General features: G+C 46.9%; 1 protein-coding gene and 1 long non-coding RNA gene across 14 annotated transcripts in view; one reads left to right on the top strand and one right to left on the bottom strand.

Moving 5' to 3' along the window:
• LOC148774150 (uncharacterized) overlaps window positions 1-3,869 on the bottom strand; it is a 29,679-nt gene extending 25,810 nt beyond the window's left edge. For 2 of the 7 annotated variants that reach the window (XR_016035993.1, XR_016035994.1), the window contains exon 1: window positions 3,521-3,630. This is a non-coding gene — a long non-coding RNA (uncharacterized LOC148774150). Of the gene's footprint in view, window positions 1-2,992; window positions 3,498-3,520; window positions 3,668-3,749 lie in introns of those variants that run through there. The other 5 variants (XR_016035996.1, XR_016035999.1, XR_016035995.1 and 2 more) reach the window with 5 other exon arrangements.
• On the top strand, window positions 3,722-18,220 carry LOC129543109 (ribonuclease P protein subunit p21). Of its 7 annotated transcripts, none has more exons than XM_088831008.1 (13): window positions 3,722-3,860; window positions 4,105-4,423; window positions 5,957-6,416; window positions 7,824-7,919; window positions 10,483-10,713; window positions 11,891-11,913; window positions 12,485-12,600; window positions 13,373-13,676; window positions 13,856-13,923; window positions 16,714-16,814; window positions 16,910-16,992; window positions 17,796-17,921; window positions 18,064-18,220. In XM_088831008.1, exons 3-13 carry the CDS (start codon window positions 5,964-5,966, stop codon window positions 18,122-18,124), a joined length of 1,662 nt encoding a protein of 553 aa, XP_088687134.1. In that variant the 5' UTR covers window positions 3,722-3,860; window positions 4,105-4,423; window positions 5,957-5,963; the 3' UTR covers window positions 18,125-18,220. The 7 variants fall into 7 exon arrangements, 6 of the variants coding, with proteins under 6 accessions (XP_088687134.1, XP_088687135.1, XP_088687133.1 ...); XM_088831007.1 differs by lacking the exon at window positions 3,722-3,860 and adding an exon at window positions 3,885-3,968; XM_088831010.1 differs by lacking the exon at window positions 3,722-3,860 and adding an exon at window positions 3,902-3,968 and having other exon boundaries at window positions 4,341-4,423.
• The last annotated feature ends 4,442 nt before the right edge of the window (window positions 18,221-22,662 follow it).

Genomic DNA, 22,662 nt, shown 5'->3' with positions numbered 1-22,662 from the left:
GAGGTTATTGATATTTCTCCCAGCAATCTTGATTCCAGCTTGTGCTTCTTCCAGCCCAGCGTTCCTCATGATGTACTCTGCATATAAGTTAAATAAGCAAGGTGACAATATACAGCCTTGATGCCCTCCTTTTCCTATTTGGAACCAGTCGGTTGTTCCATGTCCAGTTCTCACTGTTGCTTCCTGACCTGCATACAGGTTTCTCAAGAGGCAGGTCAGGTGGTCTGGTACTCCCATCTCTTTCAGAATGTTCCACAGTTTATTGTGATCCACACAGTCAAAGGCTTTGGCATAGTCAATGAAGCAGAAATAGATGTTTTTCTGGAACTCTCTCTTTTTCAATGATCCAGCGGATGTTGGCAATTTGATCTCTAGTTCCTCTGCCTTTTCTAAAACCTGCTTGAACATCTGGAAGTTCACGGTTCACATATTGCTGAAGGCTGGCTTGGAGAATTTTGAGCATGACTTTACTAGCGTGTGAGATGAGTGCAATTGTGCGGCAGTTTGAGCATTCTTTGGCATTGCCTTTGGGATTGGAATGAAGACTGACCTTCTCCAGTCCTGTGGCCACTGCTGAGTTTTCCAAATTTGCTGGCATATTGAGTGCAGCACTTTCACAGCATCATCTTTCAAGATTTTAAATAGCTCAACTGGAATTCCATCACCTCTACTAGCTTTGTTCGTAGTGATGCTTTCTAAGGCCCACTTGACTTCACATTCCAAGATGTCTGGCTCTAAGTGCAAAATTCTCGGACTTCCCCTGTGGCTCAGCTGGTAAAGAATCTGCCTGCCATGCGGGAAGACCTGGGATCGATCCCTGGGTTGGGAAGATCCCCTGGAGAAAAAAAAGGCTACCCACTCCAGTATTCTGGCCTGGAGAATTCCATGGACTGTATAGTCCATGGGTCACAAAGAGTCGGACATGACTGAACGACTTTCACTTCATAGTTTATTCAGATTCCCTTAGTTCGTTTTCATCTAATGTCCTTTATTGTTCTAGGATCCCGTCCAGGACACCACATTACATTTCATGTTTTCTTAGGCTCCTCTGCTGTGACGCAATTCCTTCCAGTGACCAGCGCATCACGCACCTTCCTTCTAGCAGTGTGCGTGCGTGCTCAGTCATTTCAGTCATGTCTGACTCTTTGCAACCACATGGACTGTAGCCCACCAGGCTCCTCTGTTATTGGGGTTTTCCAGGCAAGAATACTGGACTGGCTGCCATTTCCTCCTCCAGGGGATCTTCCTGACCCAGGGATTGAACCCACATCTCCTGCACTGTGGGTGGATTCTTTACCCACTGAACCACCTGGGAATCCCTCCAAAGAGCTCACTGCCTCCAATTCCTCTCCTCCCACTCTCTCCCAAAGCCACTCCAAGTCCACCCCCTATTCATTCTTCCGAAACCACCCCCTATTCATTCCTCCAAAACCACAGCTGTAAAAGTCATCCGTGAACTCCAGTTCTCAGTCTTGTTTAACCTGATTGGACACGTTTTCCTCCTTAGAGCCTCATCTCTTCTCCACCTTTATTTCCCATTTTTTCCTATTGTCCTACCTCCCTGGACACTCCTCCTTAGCTCCTCTGCTAATTCTGCCTCACCTCCCGATCTATATACAATGAGTGCCCAGGGCTCAATCCTGGCACCTTTTCCCTTCCTGACTGAAACTTGCTTTCTGGTCATCTCATCCCGTCTCGTGGCATCAGTGCTGTCTGTATCTTTCCTTTTCTCCTTTGCTCTTCGCTTCTCTTCTTTTCACAGCTATTTGTAAGGCCTCAGCCATTTTGCTTCTTTCCATTTCTTTTCCATAGGGATGGTCTTGGTCCCTGTCTCCTGTACAACATCACGACCTCCGTCCATAGTTCATCAGGCACTCTGTCATATCTAGTCCCTTAAATCTATTTCTCCCTTCCACTGTATAATCATAAGGGATTTGATCGAGGTCATATCTGATACAATTTTCATACCAACTGTACAAAGACAGTATGGGCAATAAAGCCAAAAATATGTACCCTGGTCTATGACAAACGACATGCCCTTCTAAACTGTATTTTTATACAATAATAAACTTCTAATTTTATAGTTTTACCTATTCTTCCCCCCTTTTTTTCCATATTGGGCATGAAGTCCTCTTAAAAATCTATTACTCGAGGCCAACACATTCTTCATACTCCTAGGCAATGTTCTTGCTCCTGATAATTTCCTTAGTAGCACATCTGTTTTTACAAACAGAAAGCCAGAGTAAAGTGCTAGCCAATACCTTAAAAGTTACAAATCTTAAACCAGAACCAAAACCTCACCACTCTCCCCATAAAGCAAGGTTAAAGAGGCTGACCACCTAGTTAGTGGCTTTCACTACCTTCGAATTGAGGCAGTCCATAAAATAGAAAACGTACTGCTCCTAAAATTCCTAACAATCAAATAACAATGGGGTGGAGGGGAGTTAATGTAATTTTATCGAATTTAATCTTCAAACCACTGGCTACTGAAAAAAAAAAGTGAAAAGCAAAGAACAGTGAAGAAAAGGCAGATCAATTATACTTAGGATGTCTGACTCTAAATCTTTATCCTCCCATATTAGATATTTTCTGCAAGTAAATGTCCTGACTCCCAGGATGCTCTGAGGTTAAACACTGCAGTGTTTGTAAACAGCATCACAACTTACAGAGGAACAAGCTGGGCCATATGGCCATTTCCCCTCGAAAGGGACACCAAAATTTGCTAATTTCTTTCAGTCAGCATTCTGTCTGCCAAATATTGGGGGAAGAGGGGAGGTGGGCTGCCTTTTCTACCAGCCGTGTCTGCGCTTAGAGCACTAACTCCTACCCAGCCGCATCACCCATTTACCCAGCACCCACCCTCCCCAGCCCCATCAACTCCGCACCTCCTCCCAGTCTCATCACACCTCCATCAGCAGGTTCTTCCAGCCTCCCTCTCGTCCATCATCACCTCCTCACCATCATTTCACCCTCGTCCTCAAAAGCCACAAACCTGCGAAGCTTCCAGCAACAGGAGAGGAAAGTAAGGAGGTTATAACGCAGGAGTCTGGAGTCTCCATACAAGCACTATCTACTCCTGCGGAGAAACTCAAGTCACAGCTCCCAAACTGGAAAAAGACGGGACTGGCTCGCATCCAGAACCCGAACTCAAGGCGCGCTCACTGCGGTAGAGCCCCAAGCGAGGAGCCGAGGATGCAAAGGTGAGCAGCAGAGTCGCAGTACCAGCTCTTTTGAGGCTCCCACGCCAGCGGAAACAGCAGATAATTTCCATAAAGCCCGCCTAGAAGAGACAAGGTAAGGCGTATCCGAAGCCCAAGGCAGGACTGAGCTAATCCTTGAATGTTAAAAGCCTAGAACTCAACTTGTCGGAAGTGACGTGCAAGCTGAGACCAGCAGGACCGCCACGTTATTGGCCGCCGACTCGGCGAGCCACCTTCTCCCGGGACTGGCCAGGAGAGAGAAGTGTAGCTCAAAGTCCGCAACCCACCCCTGCTCCACCCTCGACGGCTCCCAGCGTCACCTGGGATCAACCGAGCCAGGCCAGAGTCCGGGCGCGAACCCTGGGCGGGACAGAACCGCTCGCCCCGGCGCCCCTAGGCGCCCTGAGGGCAATGGGCTTCAGCGCTCCGCCACGCGCATGCGCGGTCCTCTTTCTCCAGCGGATTCCTCGGGTCACCTGGACGACCGCATTCCAGCCACCTGCCCCTCCGGGTTTCTTCTCGCCCCTGACTTCTCCAGCTGGTTCTCACCTCCGGCCCCGCGCCTTCCACTTCCGCAGGGGCCGCTAGGCCCTCCCGCGGCCGCCCGCCGATACCCCGGCTTCCACTGACACGAGCCTCTCGGCGCGGCTTCCGCTTCCGGCGAGTATTGTGTGTCGCGCTGCGGGGCGGGGGCGGGGGGAGGAGGAAGGAGGGAGGCAGCGCTCCGGCGGCTCCGCGCCCCGCACTCCCGGACCCGAAGCCGGGAAGGTAGGTGCTGTCCCGCCGCCGCGCCGGGGCCCTGGGGCCTGCCCCCGCCCGCCGGCTCCGCACGCCGCGTCCTAGCGCCCCGCGACTGCGTCACCGGCCCCCCGCACGTAACCACAGCTGCCTCCGCCCGTTTCAGGCCCGGGCGGACGTTTTGCCGCCCCGGCGACGTCAGCGCGTCCGGCGTTGCTTGGCTACCCCGCCGTTATCCCGTCCCGCTGCCGCTCGCCTTCCCGGGTGAAACTCTGACGCCGTCACCGCGGGTCTCGGCTGCGTCATAGCGGCGGGCATCCCATCTTCACGTCACACCTTCTCACCTGGACACGCATCCCTCCCTCCTTGCCAACAACGACGTTTCCTCTCCCCCTTCTCCAGCCCCCCTGCGCCAGATCAGGCGGGAGAAGATGGAGACGGGGGTGGGACCGAGTTGTGGACCACGCTCAGGAAAGGGTCGCAAGGTGGGACCCCCAACAGTGGTAGAAACACAATGAGGACCTCTTTGAAGTTTGCCCTTCTGCTGAGACACGAGGAATAGTGGGGGAAATGACCCAAGGCCTCTCCCCATACTTCCCTAACCTTTTCCCCATCTCTCTCTAACGCTACTTTTTCGCCAGTCTAGATCCATCCTGGTCCCTAACTCAGCATTCAATTCAAGTCATCTCGGGTGAGGCGACCACCTAATTTCTAGAAGATTAGGAAAAGGGAAGGGTTACTGGTCGAAGTGGGATTCCTGTAGGTAGAGAAAAATCATCTAATTGAACTTCTCTCGTGGTTGAGGGAGAAATTCAGGTCCAAATATGTTATCAGTTCCTACTCCAAATTAAACACTTTTCATGTTTGCCATCAGTATAATACAGAAATAATCATTGTTAACCCAACTCACTACATGGCCACTTCTCTCTAAACACATAGATAGATAGACCTACTAAATTTTCTTCTGTTGGGTTCCTTAGAAAGAGAGGTTAAGGGGTAGAGAAATGAACTATTTCATGGATAATAGTGGTTATGTTTTAAGGATGGAACAGAGGACCAGCCTTCTGCTTTATACATCTCTCAGGCTCATTTCCAGTTCTTTTGAGGCTTCATTAGAGTTTTTGATTGCCACTTTACTTTTCTCTCTTAATTCCTGACCATCCCAGAACCTATTAGTTGGAAGTACAGTATATCCAAGGAGTTAGTTATCAATAACTATTTCAAAAGACTCCAATCAACACTGACTACTTAGAATAAACTTGTCAACTCTTCCTTTCAGGAAATTATTGTCCTGGACTCAGTAATAAACTCTTTGATATAGTTGCTGTAAATTTATCACTTTTACAGCAGCTCCAAACATCCAAATGCACACAAATAGGAAACAGTTGTTGTATGCATCATTTCATTCCATGATGAGTGCACACTTCCTTTTCTGAATAGAAGAGGTTGTTACTCTTGCCTAACTCATTCCAGTATTTACCATTTGAAAGACTTAGGGAACAGTGGCAGAGAATCAAGCTTAGGCTTCAGTGGGCTATTGTAGTAGAACTCTTCTGTAGCATTAAACTTCAAAATATACTTGATTTAAGCAATCTTAATGCTTTGACTCTTATGGCACTTTTCATTTTCCCATACTCTTTTTTTCATCTGTTAGAAAAAGATGTCAAACTAAGAATACATTTTTCTGAAACTGTTACGATACTAGTAGAATGAACCTGGATCAGGATGAATACTCTGGGCTAGACTTGAAAGAAGCCTCTGCTTCTAACAAGAGAAGGCAGTGGTAAAAGACGAGACTGAGGGTTGTGTGTCAGTTTTCTGATAGCTGGGAGTCACAATTTTTGGAAATGGAGAAACCAAAGAGATTGACTGGTGGAACAGAAGATGTAAAAATTCCATGACAGTGCTAAATCTAGAGTTAGGATTTAACATGGGGGTAAATGTCAGGCCAGGGATGCAAAAATATTACCCCCCCCAACTAACTTTTTTTTCTTCTCTTCTCTCTTCTTAACCTCAAGTTAAATAATGGCAGAGACAAGTCTCTTAGAGGCCGGGGCCTCTGCAGCCTCCACTGCTGCAGCTCTGGAGAACCTACAGGTGGAGGCAAGTTGCTCTGTGTGCCTGGAGTATCTGAAGGAGCCTGTCATCATTGAGTGTGGGCACAACTTCTGCAAAGCTTGCATCACTCGCTGGTGGGAGGACCTAGAGAGAGACTTCCCTTGTCCTGTATGTCGAAAGACATCCCGCTACCGCAGTCTCCGGCCTAATCGACAGCTGGGCAGCATGGTGGAAATTGCTAAGCAGCTGCAGGCCGTCAAGCGGAAGATCCGAGATGAGAGCCTCTGCCCCCAGCACCATGAGGCCCTCAGCCTCTTCTGCTATGAGGACCAGGAAGCTGTGTGTTTGATATGTGCAATTTCCCACACCCACCGGGCCCACACCGTCGTGCCACTGGATGATGCCACACAGGAGTACAAGGTAGGGAACCAGACACTTGATGTCACTGCAGGGCAAGAGGGAGGAGCCCAGAGGATGGGAGACTCCCTGGGTAGAGAATCATAAGTTCTTGAGGGCAAAACAGTCTCTGGTCCTCACTCTGTAGTCCCCTCAGAGCTATGTACTGGGGTGGGGGGGCAGTGCACATAGTCCCGTCTGATTGGCTGTCCTCAGGCATGAAGAAGAGCATTAAGAAGTACCCCCAAAATTTCTCTCTTGACTTTTGTAACACATTTGAGTATGTGTGGTCTTAGAATGTATCCTATTTTTCATAAATGAATGAAACCACACAGAGAATCTCAGACTTAAGAAGAACTAAAAAATGGTCTGGTTCCTTCATTCTGTCCGCCTGCTCAGCACACCGCTTATTTACCCACTGGTATTGGGAACAGGTAACATCATTTGAGAATGATCCCAACCAGGCTAAGCTAAACTAGCCTATTTGCATCTTCCCCAGATAATGGGTAACATGGCATCTGGCTTAACTTACTGCTGAGACACAGGGTAAATGTTTGAGTAATAGTAGCTAGAGATTTTACTGTCTTAGCACTTTATCAAGTGGTTTGCCTAATTAAGTTAATGAAGTCTTACAAACAAGATTTTATGGTAGTTTACAGAATAATCAAGATTTTATTTAATTTGCAAATGGTTAGAGTCATATAGGCAATGGCAAGCCACTCCAGTACTCTTGCCTGGAAAATCCCATGGATGGAGGAGCCTGGTGGGCTGTAGTCCGTGGGGTCGCTAAGGGTCGGACACGACTGAGCGACTTCACTTTCACTTTTCACTTTCACACATTGGAGAAGGAAATGGCAACCCACTCCAGTATTCTTGCCTGGAGAATCCCAGGGATGGGGGAGCCTGGAGGGCTTCCGTCTATGGGGTCACACAGAGTCGGACACGACTGAAGTGACTTAGCAGCAGCAGAGTTGTATAGGAAAACAAATTTTAAAAAGAATATCAGGGACTTCCTTGGGAGTCCAGTTGTTAAGACTCCATGCTACCAGTGCTGCAGGGATTCAATCCTTGGTCAGGAAACTAAGATCCTGCATGCCATGTGGCCAAAAAAGAAGAAGGATATCAGGGTACCTAAGGTCACTGTCAGTACAGGCAGTTAGAAAATGAATAGCGCTAGGGAAGGACAGAGAGTTGGTGACAGCTGGACACAGATTCAGTGAAAGTTTTGTAAGCAAGGAAGGCATAGAGACAGGCTGGCGGCAGGAGCAGGGACCTGTAGGAAGTTGACACTTCAAATGAGCAAGGAACGGAGTTGGGTTAAGAGGTGGTCAGGTGAATAGGAAGCGAGCAGTTTAAACAGATGGGTTAGGCTCTGAACATAGGCTGTACCAGCCAACCACAAATGTTGTTCTCCTACTTCACACCTCTCAGGAAAAACTGCAGAAGTGCCTGGAGCCCCTGGAGCAGAAGCTGCAGGAGATCAGCCGCTGTAAGTCCGCTGAGGAGAAGAAGCCTGGCGAACTCAAGGTAAAGGCAGGCAGTCCCATTTGGCCTGCCCTACAGGCAATTAACTGAACATTGTTAGTCACTCAGTCGTATCCGACTGTTTGTGACCCTATGGACTGTAGCCCACCAGGTTCCTTCTGTCCATGGAATGCTCCAGGCAGAAATACTGGAGTGGGTTGCCATTCCCTTCTCCAGGGAATCTTCCTGACTCAGGGTTCAAACCCAGGTCTCCTGCATTGCAGGCAGATTCTTTACCATCTTAGCCACCAGGGAATCCCTGAACATTAGCCACACATTATTTAACTAAACATTAATGACACATTATTTAAGCCACCATTTTTGGTTTATTAAAAAAATGCTCTTCTCTCAAAAACAATGATATTTTATTAAGCTTGATTGTCATTAAACATTGCACTTAAATTATTTGTCATGGATTCGGAATTGAGGAGAAGGATATAAGGGGTGAAGGATTTGGTGAGTTGAGGGAGTTCCTGGCCATTGGTCTCCTTTTCTTTGTAGAGCAGGAAGGAGGCTCTCTGCTGGAGAATGTGGAAGGTGCACTGGGGAGGAAGGATGAAGAAGCTGCCCAAGAGCTCCCAGAACCCCCCAGCCACATTAGGACCACATTCTCTTAATTCACATAAAAAGCTCATGTATGCTAGGTAGTATGGTTTCCTAGAATGTTCTTCCCCTTCCCATCTTCTACCTGTAGGATCCTGTCCATCCTAAAATGAAAACCATTTACTCTGTAGCCTTTCCTGACCCTTCAGAAATTCGCTTTCTTAGTTTTCATACAATTTTACATCTTTGCTGTGGTAGTATCATGTTTGTAGCCTGGTATTTTGGTATCTGCCTTATTTCTTCTATTGGACAGTGAAACATGTATTAACTGTAACAGTAATAATAACTAGTATTTATTGATTCCTGGGCATTAATTCATTAGGTGTTCATGACATCCCAAACTTAAAGTATTGTAATTAGGTCTTATGCTTGGTTCTGCCCAGTTTTAAGTTCTAAGAGGTCAGGCTAGACTTGGCCCCAGTGGAACATAGAGAAGGTACAAGAAAAGGAGAAGGAAGTCCAGCAAAGCATATTAGGCAAGAGTGAATTTAGATACCCTATAAGGTAAGTGTTGTTTTCCCCAGTTTACACAGAAGGAAACAGAACTTGGATCAGTGTCTAGTCCAAGATCATACAGCCAGTATGTGGCAAAACCAGAGATACTAATTCTGCAAGAATCAGTATTTATTAATCTTCCAGTATAGGCCACACCCTGTCTTTGACACCAGGCCATTGATGACCAAAAACACAGTCCTTACCCTCCTTGAGCTTACTGTCAAGTAGAGAAAATAGAAATAACAAGCACAGCTGCAAATTCCCGAGAACATGGCAGAGAAACTCAACGTCATTAAAGCCTTCCAGAAGAAATAAGTGAGATTTAGGGATTACCAAGAACTAAACATAGGTTTGAAATTAGTGGAAACACTAGTGTGTGTTTGTTTTTTAACAATGACAACATTTCAACAGGAAGCAAGTATTATTACCTTAGTCCTTTTTGCATTTTAAAAACAAACATTTGAATTTTTAAAAAGTTGAACTAATTTTGATTGCAAAGGTAAACTTAAAAAAGTTATTGTTCTGAAACACTTAAAATCTGTGAAAAGGAAGCTTATTCCTAATCATTAGCTTTCTTCTTCCTGTTGATCACAGGGTAAAGGATGGAGAAGGAAATAGAAAGTTTAAAAACCTGCTAAATGCTTGAATAGAACTGTGGTGTGTTTGTGGTTTTTTTTTTTAATGTAAATTATCATTTCAGTGGTCTCAGAAACTGTCACCAATCACCAACTTTCCTTCAGTGACCTTTTGACTTCTCTTTCCTCCCTCTCCCTCATCCCCACCTCCAGACCCAAAGCCCCTTTTATTTTTCACGTCTGTAACCCATTCCTGGGGTGTAAACTGTCAATCTCTGAAGTGACTTGAAACTGTTTAGCAGGCTCAGCCCTAAAATCTAAATTTATAACAGTCCATTACTAAAATCTTCTGATTCTGATACTTTTCCAGTTTTTCCATCTCTGGTTTTTATCAAGTAGATGTCTTGCAGTGTACAAATGATGACAGTCTCTAACTTTCCAGTATTTGTGCTTTCCTTTTCTTGACAATTTGCATTAGTTAGAACTTAGAGTAGGAAATAGCAGAGGTGTCTCTGCTATTAGTACTTGTCATATTATTACAGCAGTATCTCTGTAATAGTACTTGTCATATTATTGAGTTCTTATGTCTTGAATTTTTTTACTAAAACATAAAAGTATAGCTTTTTTAGAAGTTTAGTAAATAAAATAATTTTTTTCAGCATTGGTTTATTTTTTTATCTCAATGGTCTTCATCCCAAGTCATCAGTAGGGGTGCTAATGGGGATGGAGCCGTTCTTTACAGAAGGAAATATCAATGGAGAGAAACATAAGTGTCCTTTTAAACTATTTCCACTGACACTTGAAGTCTGTGAATTCATACACATGGTGGGTGAGGAAAGGTATCCTATGCCCCACTGACCCTGTTAAACATAACACCTACCCTCTGTTCTCAGAGACTAGTGGAGAGTCGCCGACAGCAGATCCTAAAGGAATTTGAAGAGCTTCACCGGCGGCTGGATCAAGAGCAGCAGGTGTTACTTTCACGGCTGGAGGAGGAGGAACAGGACATTCTACAGCGCCTCCGAGAAAATGCTGCTCACCTTGGAGACAAGCGCCGGGACCTCGCCCACTTGGCTGCTGAGGTGGAGGGCAAGTGCTTACAGTCGGGCTTCGAGATGCTTAAGGTTCGACCTTTGCCCCTGCATAGCCACTCAGGCCGAGCACAGTCTAGCTTTGCACAGGTCATTCTGTCAGCCTGTAATGCTCACTCCTCCACTCTGCCTCTCTAAATCCAGTTCTTTCTTCCAGACATGCTCAAAGGATCTCTCTCTACAGAAAAGCTTCTCTGATTTCTCACATCCCCTTTTGATCACTTCTGTGTTCTTATGTCTTGTCAACAATTACGTGCTTAATTTGTACCAAAGAAAAAACTCACTTTTTTGAGAGGAGGGCAGTCTAGTCTAAATTAGTGAAAAATCTATGCATTAAAAATTGTGTAAAATGCAGTAACCGTTACTTTTAAGTCCTGGAACTTGATTTACCTAGTGCTCAAAAAGAATAGAGATATAGTGTGATGACACTTGAAATAATGTGTAGTAACATGCTGCTTTTGATATGTAAATAGTGCCTCTAAAATGTTTGAAATAGTCTGTTTTCTTAAGCAAATGAATGGTGTTAGCAAGACTCCAGGAAACATATTTCTTATCTTAGAGATCACATTACCAGCATTTGAATCAGTGAGCCTTCGTTGTATATTTATCTGCATGTTATATATTGCTTGGTATTTATTCTCATGTCCTTTCATGTATGTGTGTTTTGCCTTCCACATTAAACTGGGAAATCCTTGGTGGGGCAGAGATTTGTCTTCTTTGTCTTCTGGACCCCAAGTATTCACAAAGCAGGATTGGCACGCACTTATTTATTAACCAATACTAGACAAGGGATACCAAACCACAATGGGAGAGAGTGATTCATTCCTATGCCAGCAGTCTAGAATATCTCTACTGATTCTCGAGGAGGCAGGTGTGTGGTTGGTACTTGGGGGACAGAGCAAAGAGCAGACACAATCCTATCCCTGGCATTGAGCTCCCGGTGTTCTTCAGGAACAAAGACAAACACACAGGAAACTATTTGGAAGTGACATCAATTACCAAGTTTCATGATGACTGAGAGCTGAAGGTGGGGATTAGGTTGGGAAAGATGTACTCAGATCCCTCTGGAGTTAGTCCCCTTTGCACTGTGACCCTTAGTATGTCCTGTGCCTGTTTAATAGTTCTAGAACTTTGGGGAGGAGGGGAACCTTTTGCCTGTAGGGCCCTTGACTACCAGGACCAATATTGCTTTCTTTTCTCCTTCCTCTAGGATGTCAAAAGTACCCTGGAAAAGTAAGTGATTCTTGTATCTCTTTGAGTGAGTTAGGTCTTGGCTTAAAGAGTAGGGCTGCAATAGGGAGCTGGGGGAGTAAGAATGGGAAAGTCATGCAGTATTTGGGTCGAAAAAGGGAGAAGGGTTTTTGCATCCATAAAGCCAATTACAGAGCAAATGATCGGGAGTACTAGTCTGTTCCCCTTTACCCTTTGAGCATCAGGACTTCCTTGGTAAGGTAGATGCCAACATAATGTAAAAGAACCAGATTCTGCCTGGGCCTGTGGGTGGAACCATGTCCAAACAAGATGGAAGGAGGAATGGGTTGGGGGGTAGAGGTGGTATCTCTTTGCATGAAATATAACAATACCTCCAGAAAGTTCTAAAACTCATTCTTAAGGATTTGTCCAGGGGACCATCTCTCTTTCCATAGATAGGCAAAAGAAAATGGTGAGTCCTTGTCTTGAGAGAGAAGAAAGTGCAAATGAATAATTTTAGTTTCTCCCTAAAGATGACAACATCTGAATAGTGACTAAGCTGGAGCTTCCCCTGACCCTGCCCTTTCTTCCCCTATCTCCCCATCCCTCCTAGATGTGAGAAGGTGAAGACCATGGAGGTGACTTCAGTATCCATAGAGCTGGAAAAGAACTTCAGCAATTTCCCCCGACAGTACTTTGCACTAAGGAAAATCCTAAAACAGCTAATTGGTGAGTTGTTCCCAAAAGGAAACTAGCAGAGAGAATCAACAGAGAGAAGGAAGTCTTTAGGTCCTACTTTATCTGGACTTCAGTTATCCCTGCTGTCACTTTTCATGACTGTATCCATATCCACTCCTTTACCTGGCTTCTAATCTCACTCTGAGTTGCAGAACTGAAAGTGAGAAGCCTCAGGTGTCATCTGCTCTTAGTCCCACACTTCTAAATAGGGAGCCAGAGAGGTTAAATAATTTGCTGAAAACTGGTCTCCTCTTGAGAATGAAAGGGAGTCTCATTAATACTTACTCAGAAAGCAGACATAAACCAGACTGTTATAGGAAAACAGACACATGGTCAACCTATTGCCGGACTGTAATGCTCTCTTGCTCTGTATCCTTCTTAATATTTTTCATTGTTTCTGGCCCTTGGTCTGTGCCTTGTGCTTTTCCACCCAGTGAGATGCATGATGATGTCAGAGGAATAGAGGGAGGACCAGGCAGGAGCCTCAAGCACCAACCCTGCGGAGTCAAGAGATCGTTACCTGTTTATTTTAGGGTCAGGATGAGAAGCCATTGTTCCCTCCCTTCCCCTGCTCTTCCATCCCCTTCCCTCCACTCCTCTGTCTTCCCTTAGGTGACACTGAGGATTGAGAAGGTTAACCAAACCACGGGGTTCTGGGGGCTTTCAGGGGGCAGGCTCTGTAAAGGCAGGCTGGAAGAGTGAGGCGGGGGCGTTTAGCTATTCCCATCCTCATCTAGCTCCCCACTGTGGCTTCTCCCGCCAGCGGATGTGACCCTGGACCCTGAAACTGCTCATCCTAACCTAGTCCTGTCAGAAGATCGTAAGAGCGTCAAGTTTGTGGAGACAAGACTCCGGGATCTCCCTGATACACCACAGCGTTTCACCTTCTACCCTTGCGTCCTGGCTACTGAGGGTTTCACCTCAGGTCGACACTACTGGGAGGTGGAGGTGGGCGACAAGACCCACTGGGCAGTGGGCGTGTGCCGGGACTCTGTGAGCCGGAAGGGAGAACTGACCCCACTTCCTGAGACTGGCTACTGGCGGGTGCGGCTATGGAACGGGGACAAGTATGCAGCCACCACCACGCCTTTTACCCCTTTGCACATCAAGGTGAAACCCAAGCGGGTGGGCATATTCCTAGACTATGAGGCCGGCACACTGTCTTTTTACAACGTCACAGACCGCTCTCATATCTACACCTTCACTGATACTTTTACTGAGAAACTTTGGCCCCTCTTCTATCCAGGCATCCGGGCCGGTCGGAAGAATGCTGCACCACTCACCATCAGGCCCCCAACAGATTGGGAGTGACAGGTAGGGGCATGGGAATCATCAGGGTGAGGCAGGGTCAAGAGCTCCGGGCCTTCCTTCCTGTGACCTGCTGGAATGTCTTCGTGTCTGCCTGGTTCTGGTTCTGAACCGTGTGGGAGAACACCTTGGTTTCCCGAATGGTTTATATGGAGGAGTAGGTAGGACTGGACTAGGTCGAGAGCACTGCAGTGTCTCCCTCCTGACAGGGTGGAGAGCTGGTTCTCAGGGGGTGGTCTCCCCTGAAGTCCACCAGGTTTTCTATTGCACAAGGACCGGTTGGGAAGGAAGGAGAGACTTTTCCAGAAACAACAAGTCTGTGGAAGGGTCTGACTTGCTGAAACCATAGGAGGAAACAGAAACCCCTGTACAGCCTTTCAGGGGTTCCTTTGACCCAGAATAGACTTGTTTTTTTTTAGGAAGATCACAGGGGTCTTTGTACCTCTAATTGAAATAAAGGTGAATGACAGTTGTTCTTATGGGTCTAGAAGTTGAGGAGTTATTTTCAGGGCAGAGATTGGACCTCAAGTTTAGAATGAAGGTCAGGAAAGAGGGCTAAAGGAACCGATTCCTAAAGACTAATGAAAGAGAGAAGGGTTTCTTTGGTTCCATTATGAGTAGGATTGGCCAGAGGTAGGAATGTGAGGAGGAGGGAGTAGGAAGAAAGAGAACCCAGGTCCCTGCCTCCATCTTCAGCAGGCCTGACTTATCGCCTGCCTTCTTGTAGTTGTTTGTCTCCAAGAGCTGTTACCTTGCTCATCTGGAGGGGCAAGATGCAAGAGATCATGCAAGACATGTCTACCCTCTCACTGCTTCCCCACGGGAACTTGGAAAGGAGAGAGTCAGGTATTAGAGAAAAAAGAAAAGCATTCCTATTCAAAGCCCTGGCCTTAAAGAATGCCTCCAAGTAGCTGCTCCCAAGTTGTCAACCTTGTTACCTGGCTATGGTATCCAAGCCAGACAGGGAGAAAGAAATTGGTGTCTTCCTTACCCTGGGGACAGGGTAGAAGAGGGTAGTATGTTTAGGGAAAAGCCAGACAGGCAACTTCCTTTGGCCTGTGTGCATCTGGCCTGGAACTAGTGTTCATAAGAGCTGGTTTTTTGTTTGTTGCCATCCTTCACGTTTTGCCATTTCTCCTATCAGAGAATGTAAATCATTTTAATGTTAGGCCAAAATAAACAACCTATAGGGTACATATGTTGTCAGAAAAGGTAACACAATGCATGCCAAACCAAACTAAAATGACTGGATTATCTGCTACTGACTAATCAGGGGTTCACAGAAGACTGGGACAAGAAACTGCAGTTTATTGAGGGCATTTCAGCTCCTCCTACCACCTCAACGGGACTTTGTCCAGACTCTCCTCTTACCTTTGTGCCTTGACTGTGGTTCTTTGTGGCAAGATGCTTTGGTTGGTAAACATAATATGGAACAAAGGATCCACTGAAGTGATCTTTGTGTCCTGTGGTAATTTGACAATAACCTCTGGTGATGTGTTAGAAACTTAAATGTTAAAAATGCATATTCCTTGGAATTTCCTGGCAGTCCAGTGTCAGGACTCCACACTTTCACTGTTGGGGGCCTGGGTTTGATCCCTGGTGGGGGAACTTTAGATCCCACAAGCTTTGTAGGGTGGCCAAAAAAAAGAGCATATTCCTGGTGCCTGCCCTCAGTGATTGACTGAGGTCTGGAGTGGGCCTGGGTGTATCTGCCTTTTAAACATAATCCTCATTAGAGTCTAGAGGCCCTTGTGAAAGTAATCTGAGAGGAAATTTCAGCCATTTCTTTCAAACTGGAGTTCTGACTGGGGCACGGTGTGGGGAGTGGTGGTTGAGAGAGGAGAGAATTGCTACCCTCTCCCCGTCTCAGGGTTTATGCATATTCTGTCTCTCTACTTCTAACCTCAGGATGGAGTGATATTAATTATGAAGCAGAAGCAGGAGGTCAAACAGCAAAGGAGAGGTGGAGATCGAAGGGAGGGATGTGAAGTACTGCAGGGGATGTTTCTTCAGAGGGAGGGGATGCTGTTGAAAGGTCTCTGTTCAGTTCCTAAGACTAGGGGTTAGTGAGGATCACCTACTGTGGCCAGCACTGCCTCTGGTAAGTGGAAAAGATTGGGAGGAAGCTGTGCTTTCTAAGGGCCAGGAGCCCTCTTCCCTCCCTCCACTACCCTCATGATCTTTACCAGCGTCACTCCCACTGGCACCAGTGCTTTTGTTAAAAAAGGGAGACCTGCTGCTTCTGTCTGTAGGTCTTCCAGGCATCTGCCTCTGTCTTCAGGAGCATAGGGCAGAAAGTCTAGCTGGGTATAAACTGCACCTAACCATCTCCCAACCTATCTGCGTAAAGAGAAGGGTCTTCTGTCCTGACGATGTTTAGGGGTTTAAGACTCTTCTGCTCAACTAACTTCTCCAGTCTCGGTCTAATATGATTATTGGCTTGAGAAAGACGAGGAGGAGGCCCCATGGCTCTGATTGCAGGGGCGGGGTGGATTTGCAAATAGTTGGGTCTGTGAGGCCACAGGGTGGCGCCAGAGAAAGGAAGGCCAAGGAGGGGGCACGGCTCCCGGAACTACAATTCCCAGGAGGTATTGCGCGGGCGCCGGGGTGTGGCTATCCTGGGGGCGGGGCCTGTGGACGGTCGCGTGTGGAGAGCTCGCTTGGCGCGGATGGCGGGGCCGGTGAAGGACCGGGAGGCGTTCCAGAGGCTCAGCTTCCTGTACCAGGTGAGTCTGGGGCGCACGCACGGCGGGGAGCCCAATGCGGAGGGCCCCCAGTGACGGCTCACTCCCCCAGGCCGCCCACTGCGTCCTCGCGCAGGACCCAGAGAACCAGGCGCTAGCGAGGTTTTACTGCCACACGGAGAGGACCATAGCGAAGCGGCTCGTATTACGGCGGTAAGAGGGGTTATGGAGCCCGGCAGCGGGCGGGACGGGGAAAGGACTGGAGAGGGAGAGCTGGCGTCCGGACCACCACCTGCCTCCGCCCCCAGGGACCCCTCGGTGAAGCGGACTCTCTGCCGTGGCTGCTCCTCCCTCCTTATCCCGGGTCTGACCTGCACCCAGCGCCAGAGACGTGAGTACTCTCTCTTGCTGAGATGGGATGTATGAGGAACACCTGTAGGCTGGGGAGGGGACGGGTAGTGATCCCTTTCTCGAGCCAGACGCGTGCCAGGTGTGGGATTTGGAGTCGTCGGCTTTCTCTGAGTTGTTAACTCCACTTGGATAGACAGATCTGGGCAGTAGAAAAATGATGTTGCCCTGAGAGGCAGCCTCGCCCGGCCATGATAATAGATGTTATTTGACATCATGGAGGATGGTTTCCATCTTCATTCGTTCATTCAAGAATTATTTTTCTGAGATGTGTCAAGGATTGCTCTAGAATCAGCATTCTCATTGAAATATGGCCTCATGGGATGGACTAAGACAGGAACGATTAGAATAGCCTGCAAAAATGCTTCAGTTAGGGGAGTAGAATACTAAGTTATTGAAACCAGTGGTGGTGAGGTTCATTATAAGGGCAGGGGAGTAGGAGATGGACATCCTTGCCATTTGTGAGGCCTCAGGAAAGAAAGCCTGCAGTGCTGTCAAGGAACTGAGAGTTCAGGGGACGGGCTTTGAGGTTGGCAAGGGCAAGACCTGAGGTGGGAGAGGGAAACAGGGCAGATCTTGAAGAGTCTTGTTAAGGAGTTTAGACTTTGTCTTAAAGGGTACCAAGAAAATGATAGACTTTGTTCAGGGGCCCGACACCATCAAATTCGCGTTCAAGGTGGGGAGGGAGGAGAATCCCTACTAGAAAACAATGGTGGCAACCCTGGGTTCAGGAGACCTTTTCTTCTCCTAAACCTGGGCACTCTCTTTCTCCCACACGCATCCCAGGCTGCAAGGGTCAGCGCTGGACTGTACAGACCTGCCTGACATGCCAGCGCAGCCAACGGTTCCTCAACGACCCGAGGCATGTGCTCTGGGGAGACCGGCCCGAGGCCCAGCTGGGGAACCAGGCAGGTGAGAGGTGGTTGAGGAAATGAGGGTTAACCCAGGGAGTAGAGACAGTGGGTAACGGAGAGCTGCAGAGGACAAATGGGTGAGTTTGGGGTTGGTGTGAAAAGTGCCAGTCTTCAAAAACTAATTCTGCTCATCTACTTAGATCCCAAACCACCACAGCCCTTGCCAAACACAGCCCACCCCATTGCAGCCCAGCTTCCTGAGGAGAAAGTGCAGCCTCCGAGCTCCAGTCACCAGTGATGGACTCACCCTGTCTTCCAAATAAATTTTAATTCTGCTTAACTTTGTGTAATTCTGTTCTGTGAATGTTTCGGCTCTTTCCTCTGTTTCTGTCTGCATTTCTCTGTCACCAGTTAACCTCTTCTTTGTCCTTTTTGTCTTTCGTTGTTGTCTTCCTCTTAGTCCCACCGTTCAGGGAGATCCCAGTTACCACTTGGCCCTGGGAAGTAGCTCTTATTTCCAGGACCCTGCTGCCCAAGTGCCCCTCCACCCTTGCCTCCTTGGTGCAGTACCATGGTTAGAACTCAGGCTCCAGGGATGTTTGCAAGGCCCTGAGCCTTCTTAAGATAGTCCATTTTTAGATAGCTCTGACTGTTGACTAAAGGGCTGGACAGACAAACTGCTAATGCCACTGATGCTGTTTTTGTTTTATTTTGTTTAATATTTATTTATTTGGCTGTGTCAGGGTCTTAGTTGCAGCACTTGAACTCTCTAGTTGTGGCATGCAAGGCTCAGTAGTGGCACCCAGGCATGGTTTCTTCGTGGCATGTGGGATCTTAGTTCCCCAGCCAGGGATAGAACCTGCATCCCCTGCATTGCTAGTCAGATTGTTAACCACTGGACTACCAGGGAAGTCCCTGATGATGTTTTTATTTTATTCTTTTTTAAATGTTATTATTGGAGTATAAGTACTTTACAGTGTTGTGTTCATTTCTGCTGTACAACAAAATGAATCAGCTATGTGTATACATATATCCCTTCCTCTGGAACCTCCTTCCCACCCCCTTATCCTATCCCTGTAGGTTATCATAGAGTACTGAGCTGAGCTTCCTGTACTATATAGCAGCTTCCTGTTGCTACTGCTGCTGCTAAGTCGCTTCAGTCGTGTCCAACTCTGTGCGACCCCATAGACGGCAGCCCACCGGGCTCCCCTGTCCCTGGGATTCTCCAGGCAAGAACACTGGAGTGAGTTGCCATTTCCTTCTCCAATGCATGAAAGTGAAAAGTGAAAGTGAAGTCGCTCAGTCGGGCCCGACTCTTAGTGACCCCATGGACTGCAGCCTACCAGGCTCCTCTGTCCACGGGATTTTCCACACAAGAGTACTGGAGTGGGGTGCCATCGCCTTCTCCAGAGCGGCTTCCTACTAGCTAGCTATTTTACACATGGTAGTAGAAGGCAATGGCAAGCCACTCCAGTACTCTTGCCTAGAAAATCCCATGGATGGAGGAGCCTGGTAGGCTGCAGTCTGTGGGGTCGCTAAGGGTCAGACGCGACTGACTGACCTCACTTTCACTTTTCACTTTCACACATTGGAGAAGGAAATGGCAACCCACTCCAGTGTTCTTGCCTGGAGAATCCCAGGGACGGCGGAACCTGGTGGGCTTCCGTCTATGGGGTCACACAGAGTCGGACACGACTGAAGTGACTTAGCAGCAGCAGCATCAGCAGTGTATATATGTCAATGATACTGTTTTTAACAGAAGAAAAGAAGTTAGGGTGGGGTTGGTGGAGGGAGGGTTCAGATTCTGCAGGCCACTTCGTGTTGGGTCTTTTCCCAATCTCTGTTTTCTTCTATAAAATTCTAACGAGACACTGTTCAACCTGAACTAATTAAAGTCAAAAGTACTAACAGAAGGACATCGGCAGATATTGTACAATAAGTTCTGTAGGTAAAACTTCAAGGTTTTCTTGAGAATCAGTAAACAACAAAAATTGTTTTATTTGATATCCCTAGACAGTTTACTTGAGGACAGAATATCAGACTGACTTCTTTGCTGGGTGCCAGCTACTCAGCTTACTCCAAAAGTAGACAAGTAAGATTCACTATTCCCAGAATGCAGTTTTCTTTCTTTCCTTTCTCTTGTATGTCTTGGTTGCAGTTATTCATTGCTGCATAAAAATCACTGCATGGTGTTGTAGCTTAAAATATGTTATTTCCCCTGATTCTGTAGGCTAGACTGACAGAGGGCTTGTCTGGGTGGTTATTCCATTCTGTATGGCATCAGCTGCAATCACTCAGCTGCATTTACCTGGTGGCTGGTACCTGGTCTGGAAGACTCAAAAAGCTTCATTTGCACGTATGATACCTCATTGCTTCTCCGTGTGGCCTTGCTATGTAGCTGGCTTTGACATCCTCACAGCATGGCTGTCTCTGGGTGGTTGCACTTCTTACATGGCTCTGGCTTCCACAGAGAGTAATCCAAGAAGACAAGCTCCAAGGTATGAGTGCTCGTCACGCCTCTGTTCTCATCACACTTGCTAACGTCCCCTGCTGCTGCTGCTAAGTCACTCCAGTCGTGTCCGACTATGTGCGACCCCACAGGCAGCAGCCCACCAGGCTCCCCCGTCCCTGGGATTCTCCAGGCAAGAACACTGGAGTGGGTTGCCATTTCCTTCTCCAATGAATGAAAGTGAAAAGTGAAAGTGAAGTCGCTCAGTCGTGTCCGACTCAGGCTCCTAGATGAGCGCAAATCCCATGGCCAAGTCCAGGTTCTGTGTGGAAGGGGCTGCGCTGGGGTGTGAGTACCGGGGGCTCACTGATTCCCTGACAACCTCCAGTGTAGCACTCTGCCACACCCTCATTTTGCTTTGTGCCTGACTCATTCTCTCCACTGACTCCCTCACATGTGGATACATTATTTGCTTGGAAAATACAAATCTGCAAGTAACTAAACGTTTCTGGGTTATTCTTTAACATTTGTTTCTGGAGATAGTGCCCAACAGGTCTGTAGCAGCCAACACAAATGTGTAGCCTGAAGGTACACTCTGCAGGCCTGAACCCTTTGTGGCCTCAGCTCACCTTCCTTGGCTCCCTCATTGTCATTTCTGAGCTGGTTGGCTCTTGCACACTGACTCTTGACCAAGTGGTTTCAAGTGTGATTTATGAGGACACATGACTGAACATGTCCACAGTGAGATAGCAGTGGGGTTCCCTCACTAGAGATCATAGCCTCTTCCTCCTCCCCAAACTCTGTCCTTTTTCATGTTTACTTATTATGACACAATAGTCAATATGTGCAAAAATGGATTTCCTGTAACAGAGGAAATCAAAGCCCTAGTATGCAATAGTCAGCTTTCTTTAATGTTTCTAAGCAATTTAGTAGTCCAAAATCTGTGCTCTTTTAGGACTCATTAGATAAAATTAGAGAAGAAGAAACTTATGTCATCACAGTTGGTTCAAGAAAACAAGGTCTGAGAATTCCTTGGCAATCCAGTGGTTAGGACTCAGCGCTTCCACTGCAGGGGGCACGGGTTTGATCCCTGGTCAGAAACTAAGATCCCATATGCTATGCAGCACAGCCAAAAAATAAGTAAACAAGGTCTTCCAAAAGCCATAGAAACTGAGACTTAATTATTCCTGAACCTTAGATATGCTTAGCACTTTTTAAAACTTGTAAAAAAAAGAGTATAGTTATTGTCAGGGGACAGAGAAGAGTTGAGAGACTGTTCTGAATTCAGAAGGAAATTCAAAAATTTCTTAGATTCTCAACAAAGGGAATAGTAAATAATTTTAGCTTTATGTGATAAAGTTGCTCTATCAAATGAGATAATATATGTGGTGACACCTTGAAAACTGAGTATTAAGGGGACTGCAGTAGAGTTTAATTAGTAATCAAAATTATACTATGGTTATAATAACCAGCAGTAAAGTATTTTAGAAAAGACAGGTCCTGGACATCAGTCAATCTGAGTTATTGTCCCCACAGTACACATTTGTACATGAGGCAGTTTGACTGTGTTCTTTTCCTAAAGCTTCTTCCAACACTGAAGACCAACAAATGAAGTTATCCAGTTTTCCCACTAGGTATCAAAAAGCCAGGATTTCATGCATTTATTTAATAACTACTTTGTGAGGGCCTACTCTGTGCCAGGCCATTTGGTTAGGAATTAGGATATACATCAATGAACAAGAGTCGGAAGTAAGACAAGAAGAAAAAAAAGCAACGTATGACAATAAATTTTGTATTCTAAAGGGATACATGCAACAGAAAAGGCCAGGAGAGCAAAGAAGCTGTGGAATACAGGTTCCAGGTTCAATTAGAGCAGTCTAGGCAGGCAGCACTGAGAAGGTGTCCAGCAGACTCTGAGGGTGCTTCTTCCATACCCCCTCAGACAACCTCAGACGAGGTTATCTCCAGCAGATCCTTCCCACCTATGACAGCAGCTTCTGTCTCTGCCTGAGACTGTTATCTGGAAACAAGTCATGCAGGGTAGGCCCAAACTGCCAGGGAGTAATATTCCTGGGAGCAACTCCAAACAGTGAGGGATGAGTATCGGTGGGTAAATGTTCTACATAGTCCCTCAGGGCCTCCAGCAGAGTGGAGCCCTGGTGGCACTATTATTTAGATGTGTCCTCTGTACACTTTCCTCCCTCTCTCCTTGTTTTACTCCCCATTCCCTCACCATAGTTCTGGGATCATCTTCAAGGTAAACTACCTGCACCCAGGTCTTCGTCATTGGGTTTGCTTTGAAGGAATCCCAACTAAGAGTGCCATTTGAAAAAAAGATTTGGGACTTCCC

Source organism: Moschus berezovskii, chromosome 23 (assembly GCF_049115385.1).
Source record: "Moschus berezovskii isolate FMDL1 chromosome 23, NW_MosBer_1.0, whole genome shotgun sequence".
Classification (NCBI taxonomy): Eukaryota; Metazoa; Chordata; class Mammalia; order Artiodactyla; family Moschidae; genus Moschus; species Moschus berezovskii.
This window is presented reverse-complemented; position numbering and strand designations above follow the sequence as displayed.

What these genes read in the sequence shown, in the direction of transcription:
- LOC129543109 (XM_088831008.1), top strand. Translation starts at nt 5,964, where the DNA reads ATGGCAGAGACAAGTCTCTTAGAGGCCGGGGCCTCTGCAGCCTCCACT. An exon ending in AGAAGCCTGGCGAACTCAAG is followed by an intron (nt 7,920 to 10,482) that starts GTAAAGGCAGGC and finishes CTCTGTTCTCAG; the next exon opens with AGACTAGTGGAGAGTCGCCG. An exon ending in AAGCGGCTCGTATTACGGCG is followed by an intron (nt 16,815 to 16,909) that starts GTAAGAGGGGTT and finishes CTCCGCCCCCAG; the next exon opens with GGACCCCTCGGTGAAGCGGA.